Genomic DNA, 25,279 nt, shown 5'->3' with positions numbered 1-25,279 from the left:
TCCAAAAATAGTTTGCAAACCGGAACACCCACTTCCAGGTTTGTGGTGTTCAGAAGCAAAACGTTCGAGAACGAAGCTGTTCAAAAACCAAAGTATGGCTGTATAAATTTTTCTCTCAGTCACTAACTCTCACAAGCACTGAAATGGTTTTGAAGGGCTGTTGGTGAGAGACCAGCAAGGTATCATTTTAACCTGAATGGAAAGTGTGGGATGTACAAACTGAGTGACAATCGCTCTTCCTTGTGAGCCAAGTTAATTGGTGACTCCTTTCCTCAAAGCTGGTCATCAAACTTATAGTTCATATCACATGGTAGACAGCATGGATGGGAACCTGTAGCCCCTCCAGTGTTGTTGGAGTTTGGCAGTTCTCATCACCTCCGGCCATTGGCCATATTGGTTGGAGCTGATGGGAAATGGAGACCAGAGGTTCCATACAGAAAGTGCTCTATGGACCAATAGCACACAAGTAACATTTGCAGCCATTTCTGGAACCACAGCAATATTTCAAAGTGTACCTGTGTGCCAGTGGATCACATTTCAACTCGCTCCATGCCGATTACTGGGAGCAGTTCTTACGCAGAAAGAAAACAACCAAAGACGGTGGTATATAAATCAACCCTTGAAAATACTGGGCTAAGACTGAGAATTAAGAGACGTGGTTTGCTTATGCCATTTTGATTATCCTGAAGTAACTCTTGTCTTTGTGAGCAACAGGTCCAAATTACCAACAATAGGTACGGCATTGATTTTAACAAGAAACAAAATAAAATCACCCATAATTGCTGGGTGTGTGGAGCTGTGTCATGAACTCTGAATATCGAACTGGGAAAGCAAGCAAGCAGTAAGAGACTTCTGTAGCAAGATGGCCACAGAGCTATTTCAAGTTGAATGCCAAACGGCAGAAAAGGACTTTTATCAGCAGCAAAGGGATATAAAGGTCAAGCAGATGTCAGTGGACTAGTTGTCACCTCCTCCCCTGTAAGAAGATCCCTGTTTTCCTATCTCAAAAAGGCCTGGTCAGTCATGATGTCCTTCAGAAGCTGCCAAGTATTTCAGCATCCCAGGCCAACTGCTAGACTGCAAAAAAATTATGTAATGTGAATATGAAGATGTAACGACATGAATAATATTTCACGACTAATAAGACACTCACTAAATAGACAGGGTGTACATGGGAAATATATTGGATAATTGACTGATTGGTCTGAATGATTACTCAGGTGTCTCCTCCCCCCCCTTTTTTTGTCATCACAACCCTCTGAGGCAGGTTAGCCTGGAAGAGAGTAATAAGCTTTGTCACCCTGTAAGCTTTATGGCTGAGATTTATGGATTTGAAATTGGAAACCCTGATGATGCTAGTCTGATACTAGTGTCCCTCTCCCACAATAGCTGTTTTCTGGAATAGTCCCAGAGGTGGGAGCAGAATGACTGAAACAGAGTGCCACAGCAACAAAGGGGATCTGTAAGTATGGGTGCTTGTTCCTGTTTCTTTCTCTCTGGTATTCAAAATCTTTTCTTGCTTCACAATTTATTTTGATGCTGCTCTTCTGCCCCTTTTAAGTGATCTCTGTTGCAGTGCATGCAATCATTTGGGTGCCAAAGACAGCATTTCTATAAGCAACCTCACCTCAAGTCTGAGGCTTTCTGAATTAGCAGCATGGAACGCACTATCACAGCTTGTCAGATAGTGCTGGGAAATGAAATACATATACAGTAGGTATGAGAAGAAGGAGAAGGTTGTTGGGATGGCATAGAATTGGAGAATTGGAAGGGGACACAAGGATCTTCTTGTCCAACCCCTTGCATTGCCGGAATCTACTAACTCATGTTAGTAGCTTCGAGAACACTGTCCAACCATCTCGTCCTCTGTCGTCCCCTTCTTCTTGTGCCCTCAATCTTTCCCAACATCAGGGTCTTTTCCAGGGAGTCTTTTCTTCTCATGAGGTGGCCAAAGTATTGGAGCCTCAGCTTCAGGATCTGTCCTTCCAGTGAACACTCAGGGCTGATTTCCTTCAGAATGGATAGGTTTGATCTTCTTGCAGTCCATGGGACTCTCAAGAGTCTCCTCCAGCACCATAATTCAAAAGCATCAATTCAGAAGCTGATGATCTGAGTTACAGTCAGCTCCAGGTCTTGTTTTTGCTGACTGGGACATACTTTGTCCCAAAAGCAATAAAGCATGCAAATACCAGTAACATTCTTATATTGTTATTTTCGTTTGTAGTTCTGAAGGAGGGCTGGCCTTAAGGTTCATATATTATTCCCCTCCCTCTGAGCTTCCTCTGTCACCAAAGCAGTTCAGTGGCTTTAGGTGATGCTGGGCTTTTGGAATATCTGCACTTATAATTCCTAATTAAAAAAACCTCTGGTTTGTTTGTTTGTTTACAAAAGTTAATTTAAACTTTCCCCCCATCTCATTATATATCATTTCCCAGAATGCTTTTATTACCTTACAAGACCACCACATATGATAAAATGTGGCTTCCTTTTCTTTACATTTCCAACAGATATTTGTACCTGTCTTATACATTTTTGCTAACTTACTTGGAGTCAGATGTCACCCCCTAACGTTTTACTCATACGGTAGGGCATATGAGCAAGGCCAGGATTCATTGCGTACGCCCTCTCTGGGTCCAAGCCAGTCTCCAGAGCCTCCTCCCCTGCTCCTCGGCATCTTTGCTGTTGCAAGTTCACCTGTCCCCTCCAAGCATACCAGCAGTGACAACCTGGAATCCTTCCTTGGCATCTCCAAGTGGTTGTGTGGATTGTCCAAAAGGACAAAACAAGTGTTTGGCGTTGGAGATGTACACTTAGGGCACGTTGCCCAAGGGACCGCCAAACCTGGAAACAACAAGATGAGACTTGGGGGACCAACACAAGCCATCCAGTTTGTATGATAAGTTCTGCACTCCTGCATAAGTGGGGGGGGGAGCTATTTGCTTCTTTCTGGTGCCATCTTTGTCCAGTTCCCATATGTTAATGTACCCAACTGAACACACAGAAGACTAGCTTGAATCTAAGTCTTTAGTCTTAAGTTTTTAGTTATATAACTCCTGAGGGAGGTGCAGAAGGCCCGTGGTTCAATTCCCTGGCATCTTCAGGGAGGGCAGGTAATGTGCCCCCCCCCTCTGAAATCCTGGAGAGCATTGACACTCAGTATTGATAATACTGAGCTAGATGGACAAATGGTCTGTCTTGGGAGGGTGCATATACACACCTACTGTGGGATGTCTGTTTTTCCCAATTTTCTTAGTTTTATATCACAAAGAGTGCCTCCCTTCTACTTCATAATCCCTTGGAAATGGAATGTGACAAAGAAATATGAAGAAATGGACTAACACAGGCGAGAAGAAACTTGGGTTAGTTGTGCCTCAGAATATATATGGGGTTCTGATTATACTGTGTAAAGAACACCTCCTCTGGGCTCTTTCAGGTAGGGCTATATTTAACAAACTGTGCCTGGCTTCTATACGGCATGGAAGCCAAGCAGAGTTTTTATTTCATTTTTCCCCTTCCCTGAAATGCTAACAACAATTCCCTGAGGTATAGGACACAGAGGAAATTATGGCAGCTGAATAGTATATTTAATAAAGGAAGTCATGTACATTTTATTTCCTTTAGAAGAATGATGGGTTTTTGCACCTTCGGTAACATTTTATTTTTAAACAAGTGCACCAAGCTTATCAATTTTACCTCGGCAGTTTATTTTGCCACCTCTATATTCCCCCCCCCCTTTTAAGCACTTTGTTATCCAACTCTGAATCAGTTATAATGCAAGCTTTGTGCAAGCTTCATTTTATACCACATTTGACAGTCAAACTACCCAGCCGCCATTACTGCTGTCCTCATTTTTAATCAAAATTGTCATCTTTATTTGACAAACGACCTATATTTCTGCTTATCTTAATCATTCTGCTTTAAAATATAGCCTGTGCAACATTCCTGAAGACCCCCGTTGCTTTGCTTCCCAACTCTCTGGCAGCGAAAGTTTTGGCTGAGAGAAAAGGACGCCGCGTCCCTGAACGGAAAGAGTTGTTTGATTAATGGGTGCATTTTCAGTCCTGCTTTATTTATTTATTTTTTTGTCATTGAAAAGGATCCGCTGATAAGGTCACCTGCTTGTAGTTTTAGCGTGAACTGCCCATTTCGTAGCATGTCGGAATGCAGAGGTCTGTGATCCTTTTAGTTCTTGGCTACCTCTCTGAAACAAAGCTGTATAGTCAATTAAATTCAACTCATGTGCCATATTCCAAAAAGCTGGAACCTGCACAGGGCCAGCCAAACCAGGATCCAAGATCAGCATCATGGCTCAAGGAGTAGATCAGGGGAGGCAGCAGATCGCCTGCCCCCACCCACCCACCCCCATCCTCAAGGCTGCATGCTGCCATTACCAGGCCAATCCTCCTCTGGCACTGGCTGCCCTTGAGCCAATCCATCATCCCTACACTGCCTGCTGTCTTCATAATACAGTGGTACCTCAGTTTACAAACACAATTGGTTCCAGAAGTCTGTACTTAAACTGAAACGTACTTAACCTGAAGCGAACTTTCCCATTGAAAGTAATGGAAAGTGGATTAGTCCGTTCCAGACGGGTCCGTGGAGTACTTAAACTGAAGCGTACTTAACCTGAAGCGAACTTTCCCATTGAAAGTAATGGAAAGTGGATTAATCCGTTCCAGACGGGTCCGTGGAGTACTTAAACTGAAGCGTACTTAACCTGAAGCGAACTTTCCCATTGAAAGTAATGGAAAGTGGATTAATCCGTTCCAGACGGGTCCGTGGAGTACTTAAACTGAAGCGTACTTAATCTGAAGCGAACTTTCCCATTGAAAGTAATGGAAAGTGGATTAATCCGTTCCAGACAGGTCCACGGAGTACTCAACCTGAAGTGTACTTAACCCAAGGTATGAGTGTAATTGGTTCTGGAAGTCCGTACTTAACCTAAAGCGTACTTAACCTGAAGCGAACTTTCCCATTGAAAGTAATGGAAAGCGGATTAATCCATTCCAGACAGGTCCGTGGAGTACTCAACCTGAAGCGTACTTAACCCGAGGTAAGTTGTTGGTAGGTAGGTGGAAGGGGTGGTGAAGGTGAGATATGTGATGTATGTTTTGTATGTAATATATGTAATGTGATGTCAATCTGAAGAAAGGCACTATGTAACAATACTGACTTCGCCAAACCTTTAGTAGGCATTGCAAGTATAGGCCATCATAAAACATCCATATATAAAATTTTAAAATATATACAAATAAACAGCCATGTAAAAATATGTAATAATGTGGATTTTCATTGGAGTTTCTTCTCGCTAAATGGTGCCAATCACCACTCTAAGAGAAACTATTGACAAAAACTCAGCCACCCTTGCAGTTACTTCCGGGTTAATGTCAGACAGATAGAATCTGATAGTTTCATTGTGCCATGATGTTGGACTACCCAAAAAAGGGGATAGCGCACGTTTGAGTAGCTGGTTGTACAATGCACAGTAGAAAAGAATACGTTCTACTGTGTCCGGCACATTCATGCGCAGTGGTTCTGGGGATGTTTAAATAATCTTGAAAAAAGCTGAGAGGAAAATGTTCAGTCAGGCTAACATAAAGGCCCTGCACTGGGTTCGAACTGTTAATTTTGAAATATAAGTGACCCTGTTACCTGTTGTATTTAAACCATAGAACTTGGGGGAGGATTTTCATTGGAGCTATGTAACAATATGGCCCCTCCTCTTAGCAGTGGCGGAGCTTCATGCTCCGGCACCGGGGGTGGGGGCGGGGCTGGCGCCTGTTCTGGGGGTGGGGCTCCCGGAGGGTCATGGCGTGCATTCCGGGCGTGTGGTGCGCCTCCCGGAGGGGCGTGACACGCGTTCCAGGGGCGGGGCGGGGCGGGGCGTGCGTTTGGGGGGTGGGGCGGGCGCCCGCAATGGTGCCCCTTGGAGCCCCCACCGCCCCTATCTTCCTACGCCCCTGCCTCTTAGCAAGGTTTTGTGGGATGAGATGGCTCCCTAGATCCTAGGCACGCCCACCCTGTCACAACAGATGCAAAGAGCCCCAGCTAAAGCTCTGCAAAAGTCCCCCAGCAATATAAATTACAGGAAGCCCACAACTTACATGCATTTAGCTTGTGCACATTCAGATTTACGTATGTGGCAAAAATATAAAAATTAAAAAGTAAGGGGCAGAAAGGGCATGGGGTTCTAGGGAAAATGACTTCTGCAATCCCACCTGCCCTTAAACCCAATGGGTTTTAACTAGACAGGATTTTGGATTTAGGCATGATCTCCATGATCTCTGAAATGTAACCCCCACAAGTGGCGGGTGCAGAGGTCCCAAATTTCAGCAGCGCCCTGTGCAATGCCGTAATTTGCCATCCTCGCCTCCCTTATTTCCATTCTGAATAATAGTTGTTTGTCCCTGAGGCTCTGCACCCAGTGTAACCAAACCAGTCGTGCTCCCCTAAATTCACCTCTGCCCCAGAGTACATTGCGGGTCTACTGTATAAGCAGTTTCCTTGCAGTTCCTGGTTCTAATTGCTTCCTGATCAACATGGTATGGCATGGTGTTAATGATGAATCAACTCAGTTCCCGTTTTCTGCGTAGAGAGGGTTAATTGCGAATTTTCTCTCAATCTTTTTTTTTGGTGAAATATTGCTAGTTCATATTTTTTTTATAAAAAAAAAGTGGGGGGAGTTGAATAAAGTAGCAGTAAAAGCCCTGATTGTGCAGAGCAATTAGGGGGCAATTCATCGCTTATGCCACACTGCACAGAGCAGGAAGCATTTAGGGGCAGTAAAGTCCACATCCCCCAGAAATGCCTTTTTCAGTCAAAACTAGAAAGACTGGTGCTGGGGGGTGGGGGTGGGGAAGCAGGAGGATAAAACAAAAATATATTGAAATGCAATAGATTGACAATAATTGACAATTTTTTCAATGGATTGGCAATGATATTTTGATAAAATTAGAATTAAAACAGAGATAACAAAAAAAAATCCAAGCTAAATGATAGCTAGAATCAACCCCCATCCAAGCAAAGAAGAGCAAAGACCAAACAACAAGCTTCACTCCACACAGAGGCTGAAATATTTGAAAGCCATTTCCCTCATTTTTTGACATGATTGCACAGAGATTCTCCATGCCAGTACCAAAAGCTGGCAAGACTTTGCAATGCTGGCTTAAAGGGAATCCTCCCAATTAGGCAGGGAAAGGTGGAAAGTGGCTTTGAACTGTTTAAAGCCATTATGTGGAGTGCTGGCTCCGGGTAACAATTTTTGGCCACTTCCATCTGGGTCTGTAATGACTGAGCTGGCCCCAAGTAAGGCCCAGACACATTTTTATATGAGTGAATTATCCTTGTGTCCAACACTGTTAGAGCCTGCGAGGAAAGCCACTGATAAACAGCCGACACAAGGTTTAAATCAGGGATTAGCAGGAGATAGGCTGCTGTGGATCATGTAGCAAATGCTGTTTCTTGCAAAGAATGCTGGATTAAAGGGACACTGGTCTAATTCAACAAAGCACTCCTTATGCTCTTAAGCAAACATGTATAGGCCTACTAAGAATCACCTAACATAGATTTGTTGTGCCTTAACTATTAAGTGGTTCTTCCTGGGTATGCATATTTGCTTTGCAAATTTAAAGGACACAGATCGACCATGGATACTCTAGTAATACTGTACATAAATAAATGTAACAGACAAAGTAAGCAGGAATGATTTTAGCCCACCCATGAAGCATTAGATGTCAGGGCCTGCCAATAATTTCATTATTATTATTTTTTTGCTGCTTTTTCTCAGTGTCTTTTCTGCAGGCTGCAGAACCAGCCAATCCAGAATTGTTTTCCCAGTGAACCAGACTGCTAAACAACAACGAGAAGAACAATATTTTGATGTAACTAGGAACTACTGCAATGTAAGCTATTGTTTCATTTGACATAAACTGCCATTAAAAAAAGAAAACCTTTCTGAAACATAAAGCAAGAAGTTCTTACAGAGGTAATTTTATTTGCAAACATTCATATTTGAGAAATATAACCCCCCACACACACACACCTCTTACTCCAAAAAAGATACAGTTACCGGTATGTTGCAAACTATAAAACACTAGTTAGCTGCTTTCTCCTCTCAGAGGGGAAAAAAATCAGTGATTGTTCACTTCAGGGTGGAAAATATTGAGAACATTTTCAAAGATAATATCAGTGAAATGGAGCCCTGGAATAGGATAGCAATGGCAGGTGCTAAATAAATGTCAAGGGAAAAGATGGGAGGTAAATGTTAAGGCATAGCTAAAAGACACTGATCTTTGGCAATGTGCTATTATAGCAGCAACATTTCAATGACTGATACGTTGGAGATGTTATCTGCCTGTTTGATGGATGCTGGTGTAGCAGAATGGCAATTGCTTACATGTAGCATTACTGAATCATATATTCACAACTGGGAAAGCTACTTTTTTATCCTTCAGCTAATAGCAGATCAGGTTTGCCATAAAGCAGCATTGTGCCTTTTGAATATAACCTGTGATGATGAACTTTCATTCCAACTTTTATACTTGTATGGTTGTTGGGACTGAAAGAAACCCTCTGGATGATACTAGCCAAAGTTTGACATTTATTGGGAAGAAGAAGAAGAAATAATCCCATTGTTAAGTAAGCAGATTCCTGACTGGAATAGAATTCTTTTATGAGGGTGGCACAGTTTTCCCCATAGATATGCGTAACTAGAGCTGCTCCTTGACAGTCCCGAAAGAATGGGGCCAGGGAAGCAATCGATCCAATAAATCTTCACACTGAGCAAACTTTTTCTAAATATCTTTTTCGTTTCCATTTGCCTTTGTTGATATTGAAAATTAGCACTTGGAGATGTGCTCCTGACTGCTCCTTGAAATTTGGCCAACTTGGACATTACAAGGAAGTGAGAAAAAGCCCTCCATGACTGGTTTTTTAATGCTGGGGGGAACAAGCCCAGAGGGCATAGATAGACGGAGCTTGGTCTGGTGAGTCTCAGATTGTTCAGGCCTAAGATTTAGATTTCTGGTTCAGGTTGGTTCCCTCTGCTCCTAATGGACACTATCAACTATTTTAAGTGCATCACCAACATCATCATTTCTTAGTTGTCTTTCGCCACAAGGGGCCAGGGTGTGTTACAGCAGTATCCCCAGTGTGTGCTAAGTGATGACTCATCCCTGGGAAACCCGAATACCCATCATCTCAGCAGGCCATTGGAGGCAGCAGCAGTTGTGGCTCAGCTCAGCTATCCTGAGCAAACAAGTTGCTTGCATAGGATCTCTCTCTGGGACCAGAGAGAAGAAAGTTCATGGACTGTATTAGGACTTAAAGAAGACTGGACTGTATTGCCAGCTTGTTTAAGTGCAATGTGTTACTTTGTATTTTTGCAATGTTTTATTCTGTAACTAGTTTTAGACAGTTTTGCCATCAAACCTTTTGGATCTCTTTTTTCGTAGTAGAGAGCATTCATTTCTACTCTGCACAAGGTCCAGATCAGGAACTTCAACTCTAACATGCCTGCCATAAATAAAAAAGGTAGGTGGTGTGAAAGGCTAATGAACACGGCTGATTCACACAGGTATTGGAAAGAATACATTCAGAATTCCATTATAGGAATTGCAAAAATTTGACAAGGAACTGTTGAAATGGACCCTTCAGCATCACACCCATTTGCCTATATACAACCCTACACCTGTCTACTCAGAATTAGGACCCACTTTGAGTGCTTCCTCTGAGGTAAGGGGTGAATTGCTCTTTCAGGTTGAGAGCCGTGTTCTCTTCTGGACAGTCTTCCAGGTTCTGCAAGCCTGGGCAGTGCGTATGGAGGTCCTGGGTTGCCCAGAAACCAAGATGCCTCTCTAAGCCTCACTAATGTGGTCCCAGGGGAAGCAGCTTGGCTGCAGGAGTTGCTGGAAGGAGGTGCCGTCCAACCACCTTAGGGACTCCACTCCGGATTCATGTAGGGTTTACTCCTTAGCTTTTTCTTCTCCCAAAGATATCCCACAAGGTAAGAGAGGTTTAGGATCAGAGTCTTCCTTCTCCTAGATGAGCCAGCTTCCCAGGTTTATGAGCCCTGTCTGCCCCTCTGATAAGCATTGTCTCTAGCTGTGGGCTGAGGCTAAGGCTCCACCCTTTAGTTTCTTCTTCTTGTTGTTGTTGTTGTTGTTGTTGTTCTTGTTGTTGTTGTTTTCCTGGGCAGTTGTGCATTAACCTCTTCCTCAATAGACAGCCTCTTGTTCTGGGCCTACAAAGTAAGTGATCTGGCCTTGTATATTAAATAAGAACTTAATAGCTATCTTCTTCATGCTTACACCTTCCTCTGTGTTCTTCTTCCAGGAAAGCAAGAATCATCAGCATGCATGGCAAAAAACCCCAAGGAGCATGGGAAGCAGGGCTAGAGAGGCAAGGGGTGTGTCTCAGGAGGCTTATGGCCTGGGAGAGTCCTGAGGGCCAGATCTGGCCCCTGAGCCTTAGCCCCCCCCCCAATCTGTGGTCCATGGGATTGTAGCCCTAGCGTCTCCCAAACATTTATAGAAGCTCATGCAGTGCTAATGCTTCCACAAATCTCCTCTGACAACTGACACCTCACCACCTGCCCTTTCCATTTTCACACCCTCCTGCTAATATTGGGAATTATATGCTATGCCAATATCTGCCCCCCAACCACACCCTTCCCCCAGAAAAAGAACACAGCTGCTGCTTTCCTTAGATTGACAGACTTTTGGCAAACATTGCAGGGGCAAGTGAAAATATGTGACCCTTCCTTCCCTCTTCATGGAAGCAATGGGAATATGGGTTCAACAAAGATGGGACGGGATTCGCTCCAAAGGAAACATGATACAGAAGTGCAAACCCAGATACCGGTAAATTAAATGCACATAACGCCAGGATTGACTATCTCTCACACCTCCCAGCATCTGCAAATGTCAACATAAGTCTAAATGACCAATTATTCCACAGTAAATTTTAGGAATACCGGTATACTGTATTAAGAAGGGTATTTAAGATGTCAGTCTTTAAACAAATTTCCAATGTTTGATACACAAATACCAAGTGCGTATACCAAGTGTGATGTTGGAGATCTGCAAATTTGATACCTCTGATTTCTCATCTACTTTTGCTCTGCATGGATGCATCTATCTTCCTTGTATAAAATCAAACTGTTGGTCCATGTGGTTCAGTCCTTCCTCTCCTGATAGGCATTGGCCCTTCAAGGCCTCTCTACATGCAAATCCTTTTTATTCCTGTGCATTTTACACTCCCTCATGGATGTGACACCAGACAATGATCAATCCCTTCCCCTTCTATTAAACATGCACACCTAATCTTGTCACAGAGCTGAATGTTCCATGGTGAGATGTATCCGTATTTTGTAGAATGATCTTAGCTGGACCACAGACATAAATGTCTGAACCTCTGCCAAATATTTTAGGTTTTGCTGTGGATGGCAGCCTTGGAACCTGGCCATGTGCTTTTAATAGGCCACGCCTAAGCAGTAGTAGATTGCATGCATCCAGCTGTCTGCATAATTTTGTTTTTCTTGGCAGACACCCATTACACTATTATTAGCCTAGTACAAAGTACCTCCTGGCATGGTTTTGCTCTCCTTTTCACTAGCGCAATGAGAGCCATATCATGTCATATATAAAAACAGACACTCATCTGTTCTGACCTACTCTTCCAGCAACTAGGCTTTTCAGTTTTATGGATTCTAAAACTGCCATTAAAACACTTTTGTGCCGTGAACTACACTTGCGAAAGTCAATTTTGTCACATGGGTTTTTAAAATATCATCATCATCATCTCACCACCCAAACTGATTACCAAAATGAGGTCAAAAATCTTACTTCAAACGGGAGTTCTGCTAGTTCTAGATTTCCAGACAAATCAAGTCTTTGCAGGTTCTCACAGTCTCCCAATTCTGGAGGGACAGCCTTCAAGCGATTAAAACTCACATTGAGCTCCTGCAGGTTTTTTAAGCAACCTGTCAAAATAAAGTGAGCCAAGATCAGCTGTGCAGTAATTCCAATGACTACGGTAACAAGAAGAGGCCCCTGGAAAACACGGGGCCAAGCAGTTTTCTAATTCAGTGGTACGGAGTGAGTTTTCCCAGAGAAAAGCAACAGAGCAACTAGAAAACTGGATGAGCCATCATAAATACAGACAGGGAAAACAGACCCGATATGATTTCATGAAGGGGGAGAGGGAGGAATTAGGGCAGCCTAATGCATTTGCTGATAAATTGCATTAATTAATTAACGGTTTAAAAGTACACATTTCCATGTGAGGGAATAGTTCTAAAGAAAAAGTGATGCACGTGTTTATATTACACTTTTAGATTAAACACAATACAAACATTATCTTAAATGAAGGATTCTCCATTCTCTAATAGAAGGGAATACCTCTTTTAAGATAATAAATATGTTAATTATAAAATGGTGCTTGACACTATATATATATATATATATATATATATATATATATATATATATTCTTAGTGGGTTGAGAATGTTTTTGTTTGTTTGTTTTTTTAAAAGATCATTTCTCATAAAAGACAACTGCACGATAGCACAATTCTCTCTAGTGTTGGAGAATATGACAAGTGTATGTTAATTTTGAATTATTGATCTGTCTGTCTGTCTGCCTTTCCACAATGCCTTTGCACTGAGGAGCTCAAGATGATACAAACAACTATCCCGGAATGAGCTAAATTAGTTCAGAAGAGGGAAAGTGAAAGGCCCAAGGACACCTCCTGAGTTTCAGGTATGAATGGGGATTTGAATCCGGTGTGCTCAGATCTCCCCAGCCATCGTCCAACATGCCATGCATCTCTTGACTGTTATACTCCATAATTCACAGAGGCAACATTTGATGCTCCACCAACCCAACATCTGCAGCCTGCTGTAGCCATCTAGAAAAACTACAGAAGAGACTAGCAAAAAGGAGGGAATATAAAAGCCTGGTATTCTCTCTTTTCTGCTATGTGATAAGGCAAACCATATTCTGGGGCTGTGGGAAATTGTAAGGTTTTATAGGAGGAGGAGGAGGAGGAGGAGGAGGAGGAGGAGGAGGAGAAGAAGAAGAAGAAGAAGAAGAAGAAGAAGAAGAAGAAGAAGAAGAAGAAGAAGAAGAAGAAGAAGAGGAAGAAGAAGAAGAAGAAGAAGAAGAAGAAGAAGAAGAAGAGGAAGAAGAAGAAATTCGGGTCACTACGGCTATAAAAGGAAGCATATTTCACGAGGCTGTGCAAGCGCTAAACATCCCTGGCTCTGACAGGGGACTGGGGCAACTATAATGAAGTGAAGGACTAAATTATGACCAAGAACTATCTATTCCATGAAGATCCAATTCTATAAAGGGCCAAAGGCAGAGGTGAGGCAGAAGAAGTGACTTGATTCTAGAGTGGAAAATCCCCTTTTGGTCCCTTGCCCCATTACAGGAGTGGCTTCTGAAGATATTTTGCTGCCTGAAGCAAAGTAGTAAAATGGCATCCCCTCCTCCAAAATCAAGGTGCTTAGTACCCAAGACCAGCCAAGTTATTCTGGCACCTGAGGCAGGAAATCCCACATGCACATCTCTCTTTCCCTGACGAAGAAAACATAACAACAAATTAAGCAGGTAACTCTTTGCTGCCTTTTCACTGCATACAAAATATGCTGTCTGAGGTGGACCACTTTGCCTAATGGCAGAGCCGGCCCCATCAGAACATAGGAAGCTGCCTTATAGTGAGTCAGGCCATTGGTCTCTCTAATTCAGCATGATCTGCACTGGCAGAAAGCTCTCCAAGTTTCAGACAGGGGATATTCCCTCCAGTAAGTTAGCAAAAATGTATAGGACTAACTCAAATGTCTGTTGGCAATGTAAGGAAAAAGAGGGCACCTTATATCATATGTGGTAGAATTGTAAAACGATAAAGGAATTCTGGGTAATGATATGTAATGGGGTTTTTTTAAAAAAAAAATGTTTAAAATAACTTTTGTCAAAAGACCAGAAGCCTTTCTCTTAGGAATTTTAGGTGCAGATATGCCAAAGGATTTGACAAGACTTGCCCAGTGATGGAAAGAGGATAAGATGCCAACTAAAGTGATTGTGCAACCCGTACAGCACACAGGCGACAATTATTCACACAATTAAAATTCTTGTTCAAAAACAATTTTTCACCATTTATCAAGTTTGTGAGAATAAGACAAGTACTTACAAAGTGCCATGAAAACTTATAAGCTATTTAAAATAAAGTGAACTTGCAGTGTCAGATTTTACTAAGTTCTTACAACTTCTTGACTCAATTTTTGTTTTTTCTTGTTTTTTAGGTACGTTCAAAAAGGTAGGTAAATTCAACGGTGTTCCCAGTAGCTGTGAAGTGCAGGTGGAAGACAGGGTGCCAGCGTTCTATCCCCGTTTTGCCCTAGCAGCAGTTGAAGAGCTGCTATTTCGCCCCCGACAGGGCCAATTTATTGGGGTAGGCAGATAGCCCACTCCCTGAGCACAGTTCTCTGGGCTTCCTCAGTAGTCTCGAGCCATTAATGTATCTATTATGCTAACTAATAATAATCCAAATAAAATCTCATTAGAATCATCATAATACATTTCTAAATGTTCACTTAAATACAATTAAATACAAAATTAATACAAAGGTTCATAATTATATACTTACATGTCGTTATAGAAAAAAAATTCTTGGCTTAAACATAAAGAACTGATTAGCTTAGCAAGGTAGCCATGTTTGATTACAAATATATATACTCTTATTGTGGGCTTTTTAGCATGTATTTTACATTAACAAGGAGGAGGAGAAACGGAGGAGAGGATGGAAATGAAACTATCAATACTATCACCTTTGCCCTTGCATGTCCAATAAGGTAGAATCTGTCACTCACATTCTTTTATTTTGTGAATTTTACAGTGAAGAACGAGCTGGACTTATTTTACCCCTTTTGTCAAAATTTAAACCCTTAAAATATTATTTGGAATTCTCCCCCGAAATTTTACAAAAATTCCTTCTGGAAGATTCCTCAAGTCCAGTATCATATGATGTGGCCAAATTCTGCACTTTAGCTATTAAGAAACGTAAATCTCTTCTATTTGAATAATATATTGCAAATTCATTCTGTGTAATTGTTTTGCTTCCGGTGATGTTATTGCTGATTTTTTGTTTGGAATTATGGTATTTTGTATTGCTGGCTTTTGCTGTAATAAAACTAAACTGATGATGTTTGGAATACTTACATCCCATACAGATACTCATCTCAATATCCATTGCTGTAATCAAATAAAAACTGAAAGATCGAATTTGGAATTTAATCCTACCGGATGTAATGTTTTAAATAAAAATATTAAACGTGCTTCTTGTTGTTTTAGTGTTTTTTAAAATGTCCTGTTTTTTATACCGGTATTTCCTAGGAACGAATTGCCAAATCCCAAAGAACAATAAGTCCGCATCACTATGTTTCATTTTAAGATAGTGCTATCTCAGGGAGATAGAAGTGCTAAATTTAGGCTTAAATTTTGCCCCCTACTCAGAAATGCTCGCCCATGAACACCCACATTGACCTTTATAAAATGATTTAACAAATTAAACTAAGACTCATGTTTCAGTCGAAGACCGAATCTACAAACATCTCCACTCCATTCAAAATAAAATCATCTTTCATTCCTCAGAATCAGGACTTCAGGATAGAAGCTTTTCAGCATGAGATATTAAAAGTTCTTGATAAACTTGAAAAACGCCATATTCCTATTAAACATAACATATCTAGAAAACAGCAGACAAGGGTGGTGCCACCATAATAATGGATACAGTGGCTTATGACTCAGAAATCAATAAACAACTTGCAGATAATAACTTTTACCTACTTTCGTTGTTAAATATAGATTACAAAATTTTTACTGGGGTATTGGCAAACAGGATGAAAAACATTCTAAAAAGAGTTATAGGGAAAGATCAGGCTGGGTTTTTACCTGAAAGACAAATAAAAGACAATACTAGAATAATTATTGATTTACTAGACTATGTAGAAATGAATCCGAGTAAAAAATAGTAATGTTACTTGTAGATGCTGAAAAGGCGTTCGACAGTATTTCATGGAATATCAGCACTGGAAACTCTTTTAAGAGCATTAAGAGAAGATAAAGAAATCAAAGGCATAAAAGTAGGAAATCATTGATATAAAGTCAAAGCGTTTGCAGATGGAAATGCCATTAAAAAGCATTCAAAGAGCCTTAGAAAAAATGAAGGATTTTAGCAAAAGGAAGAAGCGGACCATTTGGATCCCTTCCAGTCAGCAATCAGGCTGTTTCCTAGTTCTGCTGGATCTCTCAGCGGCTTTTGACACCATCGACCATAACATTCTTCTGGACCGTCTAGAGAGGCTGGGAGCTGGGGGGACTGTGATACAGTGGTTCCGCTCCTTCCTCCTGGGCCGTGTTCAGAAAGTGATGGTGGGGGGTGAGTGCTCAGACCCCTGGGCTCTCACTTGTGGGGTGCCTCAGGGTTCTGTCCTCTCCCCTATGCTTTTTAACATCTATATGCAGCCGCTGGAAGAGATCATCAGGGGGGTTGGGCTGGGTGTTCATCAGTATGCGGATGATACCCAGCTCTACCTCTCTTTCAAATCAGAACCAGTGAAGGCGGTGAAGGTCCTGTGAAAGTGTCTGGAGGCAGTTGGAGGTTGGATGGCGGCTAACAGATTGAGGTTGAATCCTGACAAGACAGAAGTACTGTTTGTGGGGGACAGGAGGCGGGCAGGTGTGGAGGACTCCCTGGTCCTGAATGGGGTATAACTGTACCCCTGAAGGACCTGGTGTGCAGCCTGGGAGTCATTTTGGACTCACAGCTGTCCATGGAGGCACAGGTTAATTCTGTATCCAGGGCAGCTGCTTATCAGCTCCATCTGCCTGTTTATCAGCAGGCTGAGACCCTACCTGCCCGCAAACTGTCTCGCCAGAGTGGTGCATGCTCTAGTTATCTTTCGCTTGGACTACTGCAATGCGCTCTATGTGGGGCTACCTTTGAAGGTGACCCAGAAACTACAATTAATCCAGAATGTGGCAGCTAGACTGGTGACTGGGAGCAGCCGCCGAGACCACATAACACCAGTCTTGAAAGACTTGCATTGGCTCCCAGTATGTTTCCGAGCACAATTCAAAGTGTTGGTGCTGACCTTTAAAGCCCTAAACAGCCTCGGTCCAGTATACCTGAAGGAGCGTCTCCACCTCCATCGCTCTGCCCGGACACTGAGATCCAGTGCCGAAGGCCTTCTAGCAGTTCTCTCGCTGCGAGAAGCCAAGTTACAGGGAACCAGGCAGATAGCCTTCTCGGTAGTGGCACCCGCCCTGTGGAATGCCCTCCCACCAGATGTCAAAAAGAAAAATAACTACCAGACTTTTAGAGGACATCTGAAGTCAGCCCTGTTTAGGGAAGCTTTTAATCTTTAAGAAATGAGTGTATTCTAATATTTCTGTTGAAAGCCGCCCAGAGTGGCTGGGGAAACCCAGCCAGATGGGCGGGGTATAAATTATTATTATTATTATTATTATTATTAGGCTTTAAGTTGAATAAAGAAAAATCAAAATTATTAACAAAAAATATGGGAGAGAAGAAAAGAATTAGAGGAAAAAACAGAGCTAAAATAGAGAATAAGGTGAATTATTCAGGCCTTTGGATAACAAACAATAATAAGAATTTATTCAAAGATAATTATATTAAAAAATGGAAAGAAATTAAAGAAACCTTAGGGAAATGGGACAAATTAAAATTATCTTTGTGGAGAAAGGTTTCAATGATCATGATGATGATACTCCCTAAAATTTTATTCCTCTTTCAAATAGCAACATCTGGATTCCCTGCGGGCCTATGTGTGAGTTTTGTTTGTGGACTTTACCTCAGCTTTTAATACTATTGTCCCATCTAAATTGTTTTCTAAATTACTTCATCTTAATGTTCCTGTTCCTGTTTGCCAGTGGATACACAGCTTTTTAATGGACAGGAGGCAGCAGGTGAGGTTGGGGGAAATTATATCGAGCAGCAATACCATCGGTACATCTGCTCCCCAGGGGTGTGTGCTTTCCCCACTGCTTTTCTCTCTCTACACAAATGACTGCACCTCAACTGACCCATCGGTTAAGATCTTGAAATTTGCAGATGATACAACAGTTATTGGGCTTATCTAGGAATCTGTGTATAGGCAGGATGTAGACCATCTTGTTTCGTGGTGCAGCAGTGATGTACCCAGGTACATGCCCTCAGAAGCAGATTCATATTTTCTTAAAAATCATTTCTAAGTCTGTGTCCTCTGTCCCACTAAAGAAAGGAGATGATGGAATCATGTTCTGACAAGCGCATCCTTATTTGAGATACCAACCACCTGGTTTTAGTATGTACAGTATTCTTCTTTAGGAAGAAGATGTTCAAGGTTTCTGAAAGAACTGGCATGCGGCCTAGAACTGTGATAGGAAAGGAATTCTTGCGAAAGCAGGCCAAGGATTATGTGGACTAGACTAGAGTATTCACATTTCAAATATATATATATATATATATATATATATATATATATATATATATATATATGTATATGTATATGTATATATGAATGTATCTAATAATCATTTTTCCCTTCTGTATCACTTCTTTGTATATCAATAATGTATCTGTAATGGAAATAAGGATGTTCTAGGCCAGCCTATGCTGAGTCGCTTTCTTGCAAGCTCGCAATAAAGTACTTTTTATACTTTCAAACTCAACCCCACGTTTCTGGAAGTCTTCTTCGCCTTCGCAGCTGCCCAATAATTTGAACCCACTTCTCAGGTACAACATCAGGAATAATTTGATGCTGAATGACCAAAAGACAGTGGAAATGGTAATTGATTTCAGAAGGCACTCTTCCGTCTTGCTGCCACTTTCCATCATTGGTAACATGGTTGTAGTAGTAGTGTCCTTTAAGTTCCTGGGCTGTATAATTTCCTCAAAACTTAAATTGGTCAGGCAACATCAATAGTACTTTTAAAAAGGCCCACCGGAGGTTGTATTTCTTGCGTCAACTAAGAAAATTCAATTTGCCCCAGGAAGTGTTGATCCAATTTTACAGAGGTACCATTGAAACTGTTCTCTGTAATTCTATTACTGCCTGGTATGGCACAGCCTCCAAGATGGACAAGAAAAGGCTCCAATGAGCAGTAAGAATTGCAGAAAGTGTAATTGGTGTTAGTTTGCCTTTAATAGAGACACTTTATGCTGTCCGGGTTAGGAAGAGAGCGGAGGCAATTGTCGCAGATCCTTTGCATTCTGAATTTCATCTGCTTGATTTGCTTCCATCTGGACATCACTACAGGACTCTATACACAATAACAGCTAGGCACAGGAACAGTTTTTTCCCTTGTGCCATCAAATTGTTAAATTCATTGTTGTGTAGCGGAAGAGGAGGCCTGTTATGGGTGGGGTTCCTTTGCTGTGCTATTGTATTGTGAGTGGAACAGTGTTTGTATAAGGTACAATTAAACTGCAATGTAGTCGAAGCAAAATTCCAAGTATGTTGGTACTTGGCCAATAAATCATTCCTTATCCTTATTTTTTATAATTTTGCCTTGTAAAAACCAAATAAATTTTTTTAAAAAAAGGCTTTATAGGTCAAACCCAGCACTTTGAATTGGGCCCAGAAGTTAATTGGCAGCCAGTGCAGCTGGGCCACGATTGGCATTATATGATCCAATGGTTTGTGTCGGTGTACAAAAGAAGAAGATCTAAATTAAATAATTAAACAACCAATGTATCTTTGTGCCTTCTGAGTGGAAGTAGTTAAAGCAGTAATGAAATCCAGTTTCCCTGGTAATTTCATGCCTGAGAATATTTTACTTTTAATTAGTAGCTGCAGCAACGATCCCAGTCATTCCTGAGTCATGATTTATTCTTATTTTTATTTCTTCCTTTTTAAAAAATCATTATTAAACACATTAAAACCAGTAATTAAAGTACAACTTTTAATTTTTAATAGGCAGTGGGTGTTATTATTGTGGAAATGCAATAGAGAAAAGCTGCATTACAGTTCCTAAGTGGCTGTTAAGAAAACTGTAAGTGGAGACCATTATAAAGCCATTTTTGTACATAAAGCCCTTTTGAAAGGTAAAGAATCTTCCCATGAATGCTAATAACTGACTCATGCTGCTTATTACCCATAAGCACCTCACCCATCCAATCCATTTACTGAGCTGCTATGATGTCACAGAAGGTTCCACACCACCTAACCGTTATATAAGAAGAATCTTACGTAAAGGTATAAATCAGGCACAGGCAAACTCGGCCCTCCAGCTGTTTTGGGACTACAACTCCCACCATCCCTAGCTAACAGGACCAGTGGTCAGGGATGATGGGAATTGTAGTCTCAAAACATCTGGAGGGCTGAGTTTGCCTATGCCTGGTATAAATGTTGATGGGGATAATAATGGTGTTGGCGATGGTGCATTTTCTGTGAAAGAAAAAAGACCAGCTTGACTAAGAGGCCTGGGCCTAACCCTAGACACAGGGAGAGCCTGGTGGGAAAACTGCTATGCTGGTGATGTGGAAGTACATCTCCAACAAATGCACTCATTTGATTGGGGACAAGCACTTCATCGTAGTAATTTCCATTAGCCAGAGTGTGTAGGCCAATGATTTTTCAAGAGGACTTTCTTCAGGACAGGGGAAAACACATGAGCAAAGAGCATTTTATGCAACTAACTATCCCCCGCTCTTCATTTTTATGTGACAAATCATATTTCCAAGAACGCCTGTTGCGTCTATCAGCTCAAAGGAAGAAGAAGAGACCTTGAGATAGCATCTAATTTGGAGGAGGATTCCATTTTTATTCTATTCTCCACTGCCACCTTGTGGAATACTTATTAAGCTTGCTGGTTTGTTTCATCCCAAAGATCAACACACCAATAAAACAGCCAGACTTTGAATTTTTGTTTCATACCCATAAATTTCATGCTTGTGCCTTGTGGGTGGTTTTCTAATGCACTTAGCTTTCAGAGTGCCCATAAAATATATCCTGATATCAGCTGGCAATTATATTCATAAAGTATAATGTACATAAATAAATAAATCATATCCATAAGTGTTAACAGTTGGAAAAATTTAACCTGGCATTAGACACTATTTAGTTAAGACACTATTTAGTTAAGATCTGTGCTACTTAACCCCACCCCCCAAAAAAGTGAAAAAAGAAGAGACCATTTTAATTTTATTTACTTCTAGTTTTAAGGGGATGAACAGTTTCCCCCTTCTGTAATGAACCAAGGTTCTTGGGTTTAAAAAGTTGGCAACAACAAAACATAACTCTCTTGGTTGAAACTCAAGAAAATACAGTGGTACCTCTACTTACGAATTTAATGCGTTCTGAATGCACATTTTAAAGTAAAAAAAAAAATGTAAGTCGGATCCCATAGGAATGCATTGGGAGAAAAAAATTGTAAGTCGAAGCAACCCAATCTAAAAATTCATAAGTAGAAAAAAATCCTATCTAAACCACATCCAAGATGGCGGACGGAGCTGCGTTCGTAAGTAGAAACATTCGTAAGTAGAGTTATTCGCAAGTAGAGGTACCACTGTAATAGTCCAGAATTTCCATTTCTGGGAAGGGAAAGGAAGTGTGAACTATTGTCAACAACCCAGTTGCAATATCTCAATGACTCATTCACAAATTAAGCCCCAAATCACCAAATTTGAAACCACCAAAAAGTACTGCCATTGCAAAACCTGGTGTGCATCTGGATACATCTGTCACCCATCCACCAGCATTATTTTCACTTAAGTGTCATTTAGGCAGGCAGTCAATCATCAGAGGTGGGATTAGGGCATCATGACCGGTTCTTCCACACAGGGCACGGGGGCCAAGGAGTACCTTCCTTCCTGCCTGCCTTCCTTCCTTCCTTCCTTCCTTCCTTCCTGCCTTCCTGCCTTCCTTCCTTCCTTCCTTCCTTCCTTCCTGCCTTCCTGCCTTCCTGCCTTCCTGCCTTCCTTCCTAAAGCCTAGTAAGTGCTGGGCTTTGGGAAGGAGGCATGAGGGCTCTGACAGGTCCGAGAGTCCTCCTGTCTCCTTCCCAAAAAACATGGAACAAGATCGTGGTGAACTTCCATCTTTCCCCCCCCCCCCCAACAAAGAATGGGAAACGTCACCTAAAAGTGAGAGAGCGCATTTGACAGGAGGCGAAAAGTGTTAAGGAAATGCATGCTCCCTTTCAGTTCAGCGCTAAATGTGATGATAAACAATAAAGGTGATGTCTGGGGAGCGGGAGACCTACCAATTTCAGGCGGAAGCTCTGTGATCAGGTTACTCGGTAATTCTAGTATTCTCAGCTCCTGAAATAAGGCAATGTAGGCTGGAATGGTTGTGATCATAGTATTGCTTATATGCCATTCTTTTAGATGTGTCTGGTCTTTCAGAGAATCTGGAAATTCCTAAGAAAAGGAGATACGCATAAAGGTCTTTATTTAGGAATCTTCACAAACAGAATTTTGTCAACATTTTGAGATACTAAATGTGCTTTGAACATATGTTTCATTGTACTATGCACTTCCAACTCTATGCTTCTATGAAATCACAATCCCCCCCCCATTTAACATGCATGCAAAGGGAAGGGGGGCAGATCTCTCCTGGTCTCCTCTCATGCATTTTAAAAGGAAGAGCGGCAACTTACACACATTGACCCCATTCATAATGCCCACAATACATGTATTTTTAATACACAGTGCTGAACTAGAGGAGAGGCTGGAACTATGTGATGAGATCTCACATCTCTTTAAATTTATTTCAAAAACAGTCCCAGGTACTGCGGTGACTGAGGGAGGGAGTCTTAGTCATTTTGCCTCCAACCATTTTCCGAATATAAACCATTCCCCAGCAGCTGTTTCTCCCGTTAAAGAAAACATACATGCCAGGGATCTCCAGGGATTCCAGAACTTTTCCAGGGTTTGGCTTCCTGGAATGAAGTTCAGCAGAGACTGTGGTATCTATGGGATAGATGGTTTTGTTTACACATATACCGGTATATAACTTGAGCATAAGATGGAGGTGCTCACCGCATTAACACATCTTGCTCCCATATATGGTTGCTAGAGGAGCCCCACAGTCCAGCACAGAGCCAGAAAAAAATGTCTCTCTGCCTCAATCTTTTGGATGCTGATGAGGAAGGACACTTATAAGTGGCCAGCTAAGGTCATTGTCTTACAAAAAAGAAGCTTGTTTGACTGGTTCAGCAACCTTCTCTACTAGATTCTAACTCTCGCTGGATATGAGGCCAAGAACTGGAAGCTGCTCAGGGCATCATTCAGACTGACCTTCACCCCTCAACGCATAACACCATGTATGTTTTCCTTGATGAGGCAAACAGCCTGGTGAGATGGGAGTGATTTACATGAGGCAAAAAGCACAGGGCAAAAGGTTGTCCATGAGAAACCAAAAGAAACCAAAATTGGCAAAGATTTGGACCATGTTCCAGTGGCTTCTCACCTGTTTTAGAAGATTGTCATCCCTCTGAGCTTCATTTCTCCCTTTAGCAATATTTATTTTTTTCCAAGAGTTAAGGAAGAAGTGGAGCTCAGAGGGATGACATGACAATCTTCTAGAACAGGAAAGGGAAACCTCCAGACCTCAGCCCAAATTCAGACTACCGGGCCTCAGAATTCAGACTGCACTGGTCTCTCCAGACCACCCCACACCCTCCTTGTTTGTAAGTGTTGCCAGCACAGCCAAATAGGCCTGCCCAACCTCACTAGAGGCCACTTCGAGTTGGACATTCTCAGCCCTGCAACTGGCTGTAAAACAGGGACATATTTTGGAGATAAATTAAGTTTGAGTAGTGCTTATGTCCACGAATGGTTCCCCCCCCCCATGTGTCTTTTTCAGCCTGAGAGCCACAGTCTCTCCTGGGCAACCTTCTGTAGTAGAAAGTAGTAGAAAGCAACCCTGGAGATCTTTCCAGCCTACCTTGCCTTTAAATTATATTGGAAATGCAGGGGGCTTCCATATTGCTTTCCTATTAAAGATGAAGACTAGACTTTTCTAGTGGCTGTCTTTGTGGAACAATTTATCAGCTTCCTGCTGGCTTCTGAAGATTACTGAAGAACATGAGGGAATTGAAGAGCAGAGCCAAAAGGAAGCCTGTGTAAATTTCACTTCCTATCATAAGCTGGTTTGTAAACCAAGCACTAAAATGCCATATAAGCCTTTAGCCATATGCATGGTGAGAAGCACAATTCTGAAAAGCCAGTCATAATAAGTTTTCAAGTGTCCTTTAAACATATTTTCACATTCATTTTTTCCTGCTTTTCTTTTGATCCCTTTTCTTATTTATTTTTCAAGGATGAATGTTGTTGTAGTATCATGTTAACTTTTGCTTTATACAAGGCACTGCAATTCTTTCTTCTTCTTTTTAAGGCTAGAGAAGAAAATCTTGCAAGCCTACAAGCAAAGGCTCTAATTCAACAAAGTTTAGGCATGCTTAAGTCTAATGAAGTCAACAGATGTTGGCACACCTACGGTAATTCTGATAGATTATGACCAATGTGATTATATAAAAGGTGGGGGGAAATGATTTAATCCTCTGATCTCAATATCATTTGTGGCAAAGTGTTGCACCACCCAAATATTCTACCCACTTACTGTCCAGTGCTCTCCTGAAAGTTGAAAAATAAATTTGTTTCTTTCTTTCTGCGTTTCATTCAACAAGGCAATCTTCTTAATGAGCGGAGAGTTGTTTTCAAGCTTATCCAAAATTCTGTTAGCATCTACGACACCATTATTCAGATATGCAGCTTGTGGAATGCCATTTCTTCTGCACTCTAGGATAATGTCCCATTCTTGCCTTATCCTGAAACAGGACAAATGAAAGCATTTGTCTTTTCTTTCTTATTCCCTCTCCGCCCCATAAAAAACCATGTAATAACATCGTGTTTCAAAAAAGACAAGATCATTCAGCATCCAAATGAGATCGTATAATTTCTGCCACTGTAAAAAAAACAATGTCAACAGCTTAAAAGCACAGGAACTTGGTGTGATTGTGCACACAACACAGGGAGAAATACGAACCTTGTGACTGTATGTGGAACTAATGTTCTTTGGCTAAGGACAAAAAATATCCTTTGGGTCTTCTCTTGTCATTATTAGGCACCAATAGGAAGCCAAACTCACTCTTGATGGACTCCCATTCATTTCTGAGATGCTTTGTAACAAAATAAGCTCATACCCTCCAACAATTCTCTGATGAAAATAGGGGTGTCCCATTCCATAATGATAATTATACTATTTATACCCCAC

At 41.4% G+C, this 25,279-nt stretch overlaps 1 protein-coding gene across 2 annotated transcripts in view; it reads right to left on the bottom strand.

Moving 5' to 3' along the window:
• Window positions 1-25,279, bottom strand: part of LRRC2 (leucine rich repeat containing 2) — a 69,513-nt gene that overhangs the window by 14,034 nt on the left and 30,200 nt on the right. For both annotated transcript variants that reach the window (XM_035099800.2, XM_060280112.1), the window contains 3 exons: window positions 24,626-24,833; window positions 22,266-22,422; window positions 11,844-11,980 (listed from right to left, as the gene is read on the bottom strand). In XM_035099800.2, coding sequence (XP_034955691.1) covers window positions 11,844-11,980; window positions 22,266-22,422; window positions 24,626-24,833 — 502 coding nt within the window. The remainder of the gene's footprint in view (window positions 1-11,843; window positions 11,981-22,265; window positions 22,423-24,625; window positions 24,834-25,279) is intronic.

The sequence above is a fragment of the Zootoca vivipara genome, chromosome 11 (genome assembly GCF_963506605.1).
Source record: "Zootoca vivipara chromosome 11, rZooViv1.1, whole genome shotgun sequence".
Classification (NCBI taxonomy): Eukaryota; Metazoa; Chordata; class Lepidosauria; order Squamata; family Lacertidae; genus Zootoca; species Zootoca vivipara.
This window is presented reverse-complemented; position numbering and strand designations above follow the sequence as displayed.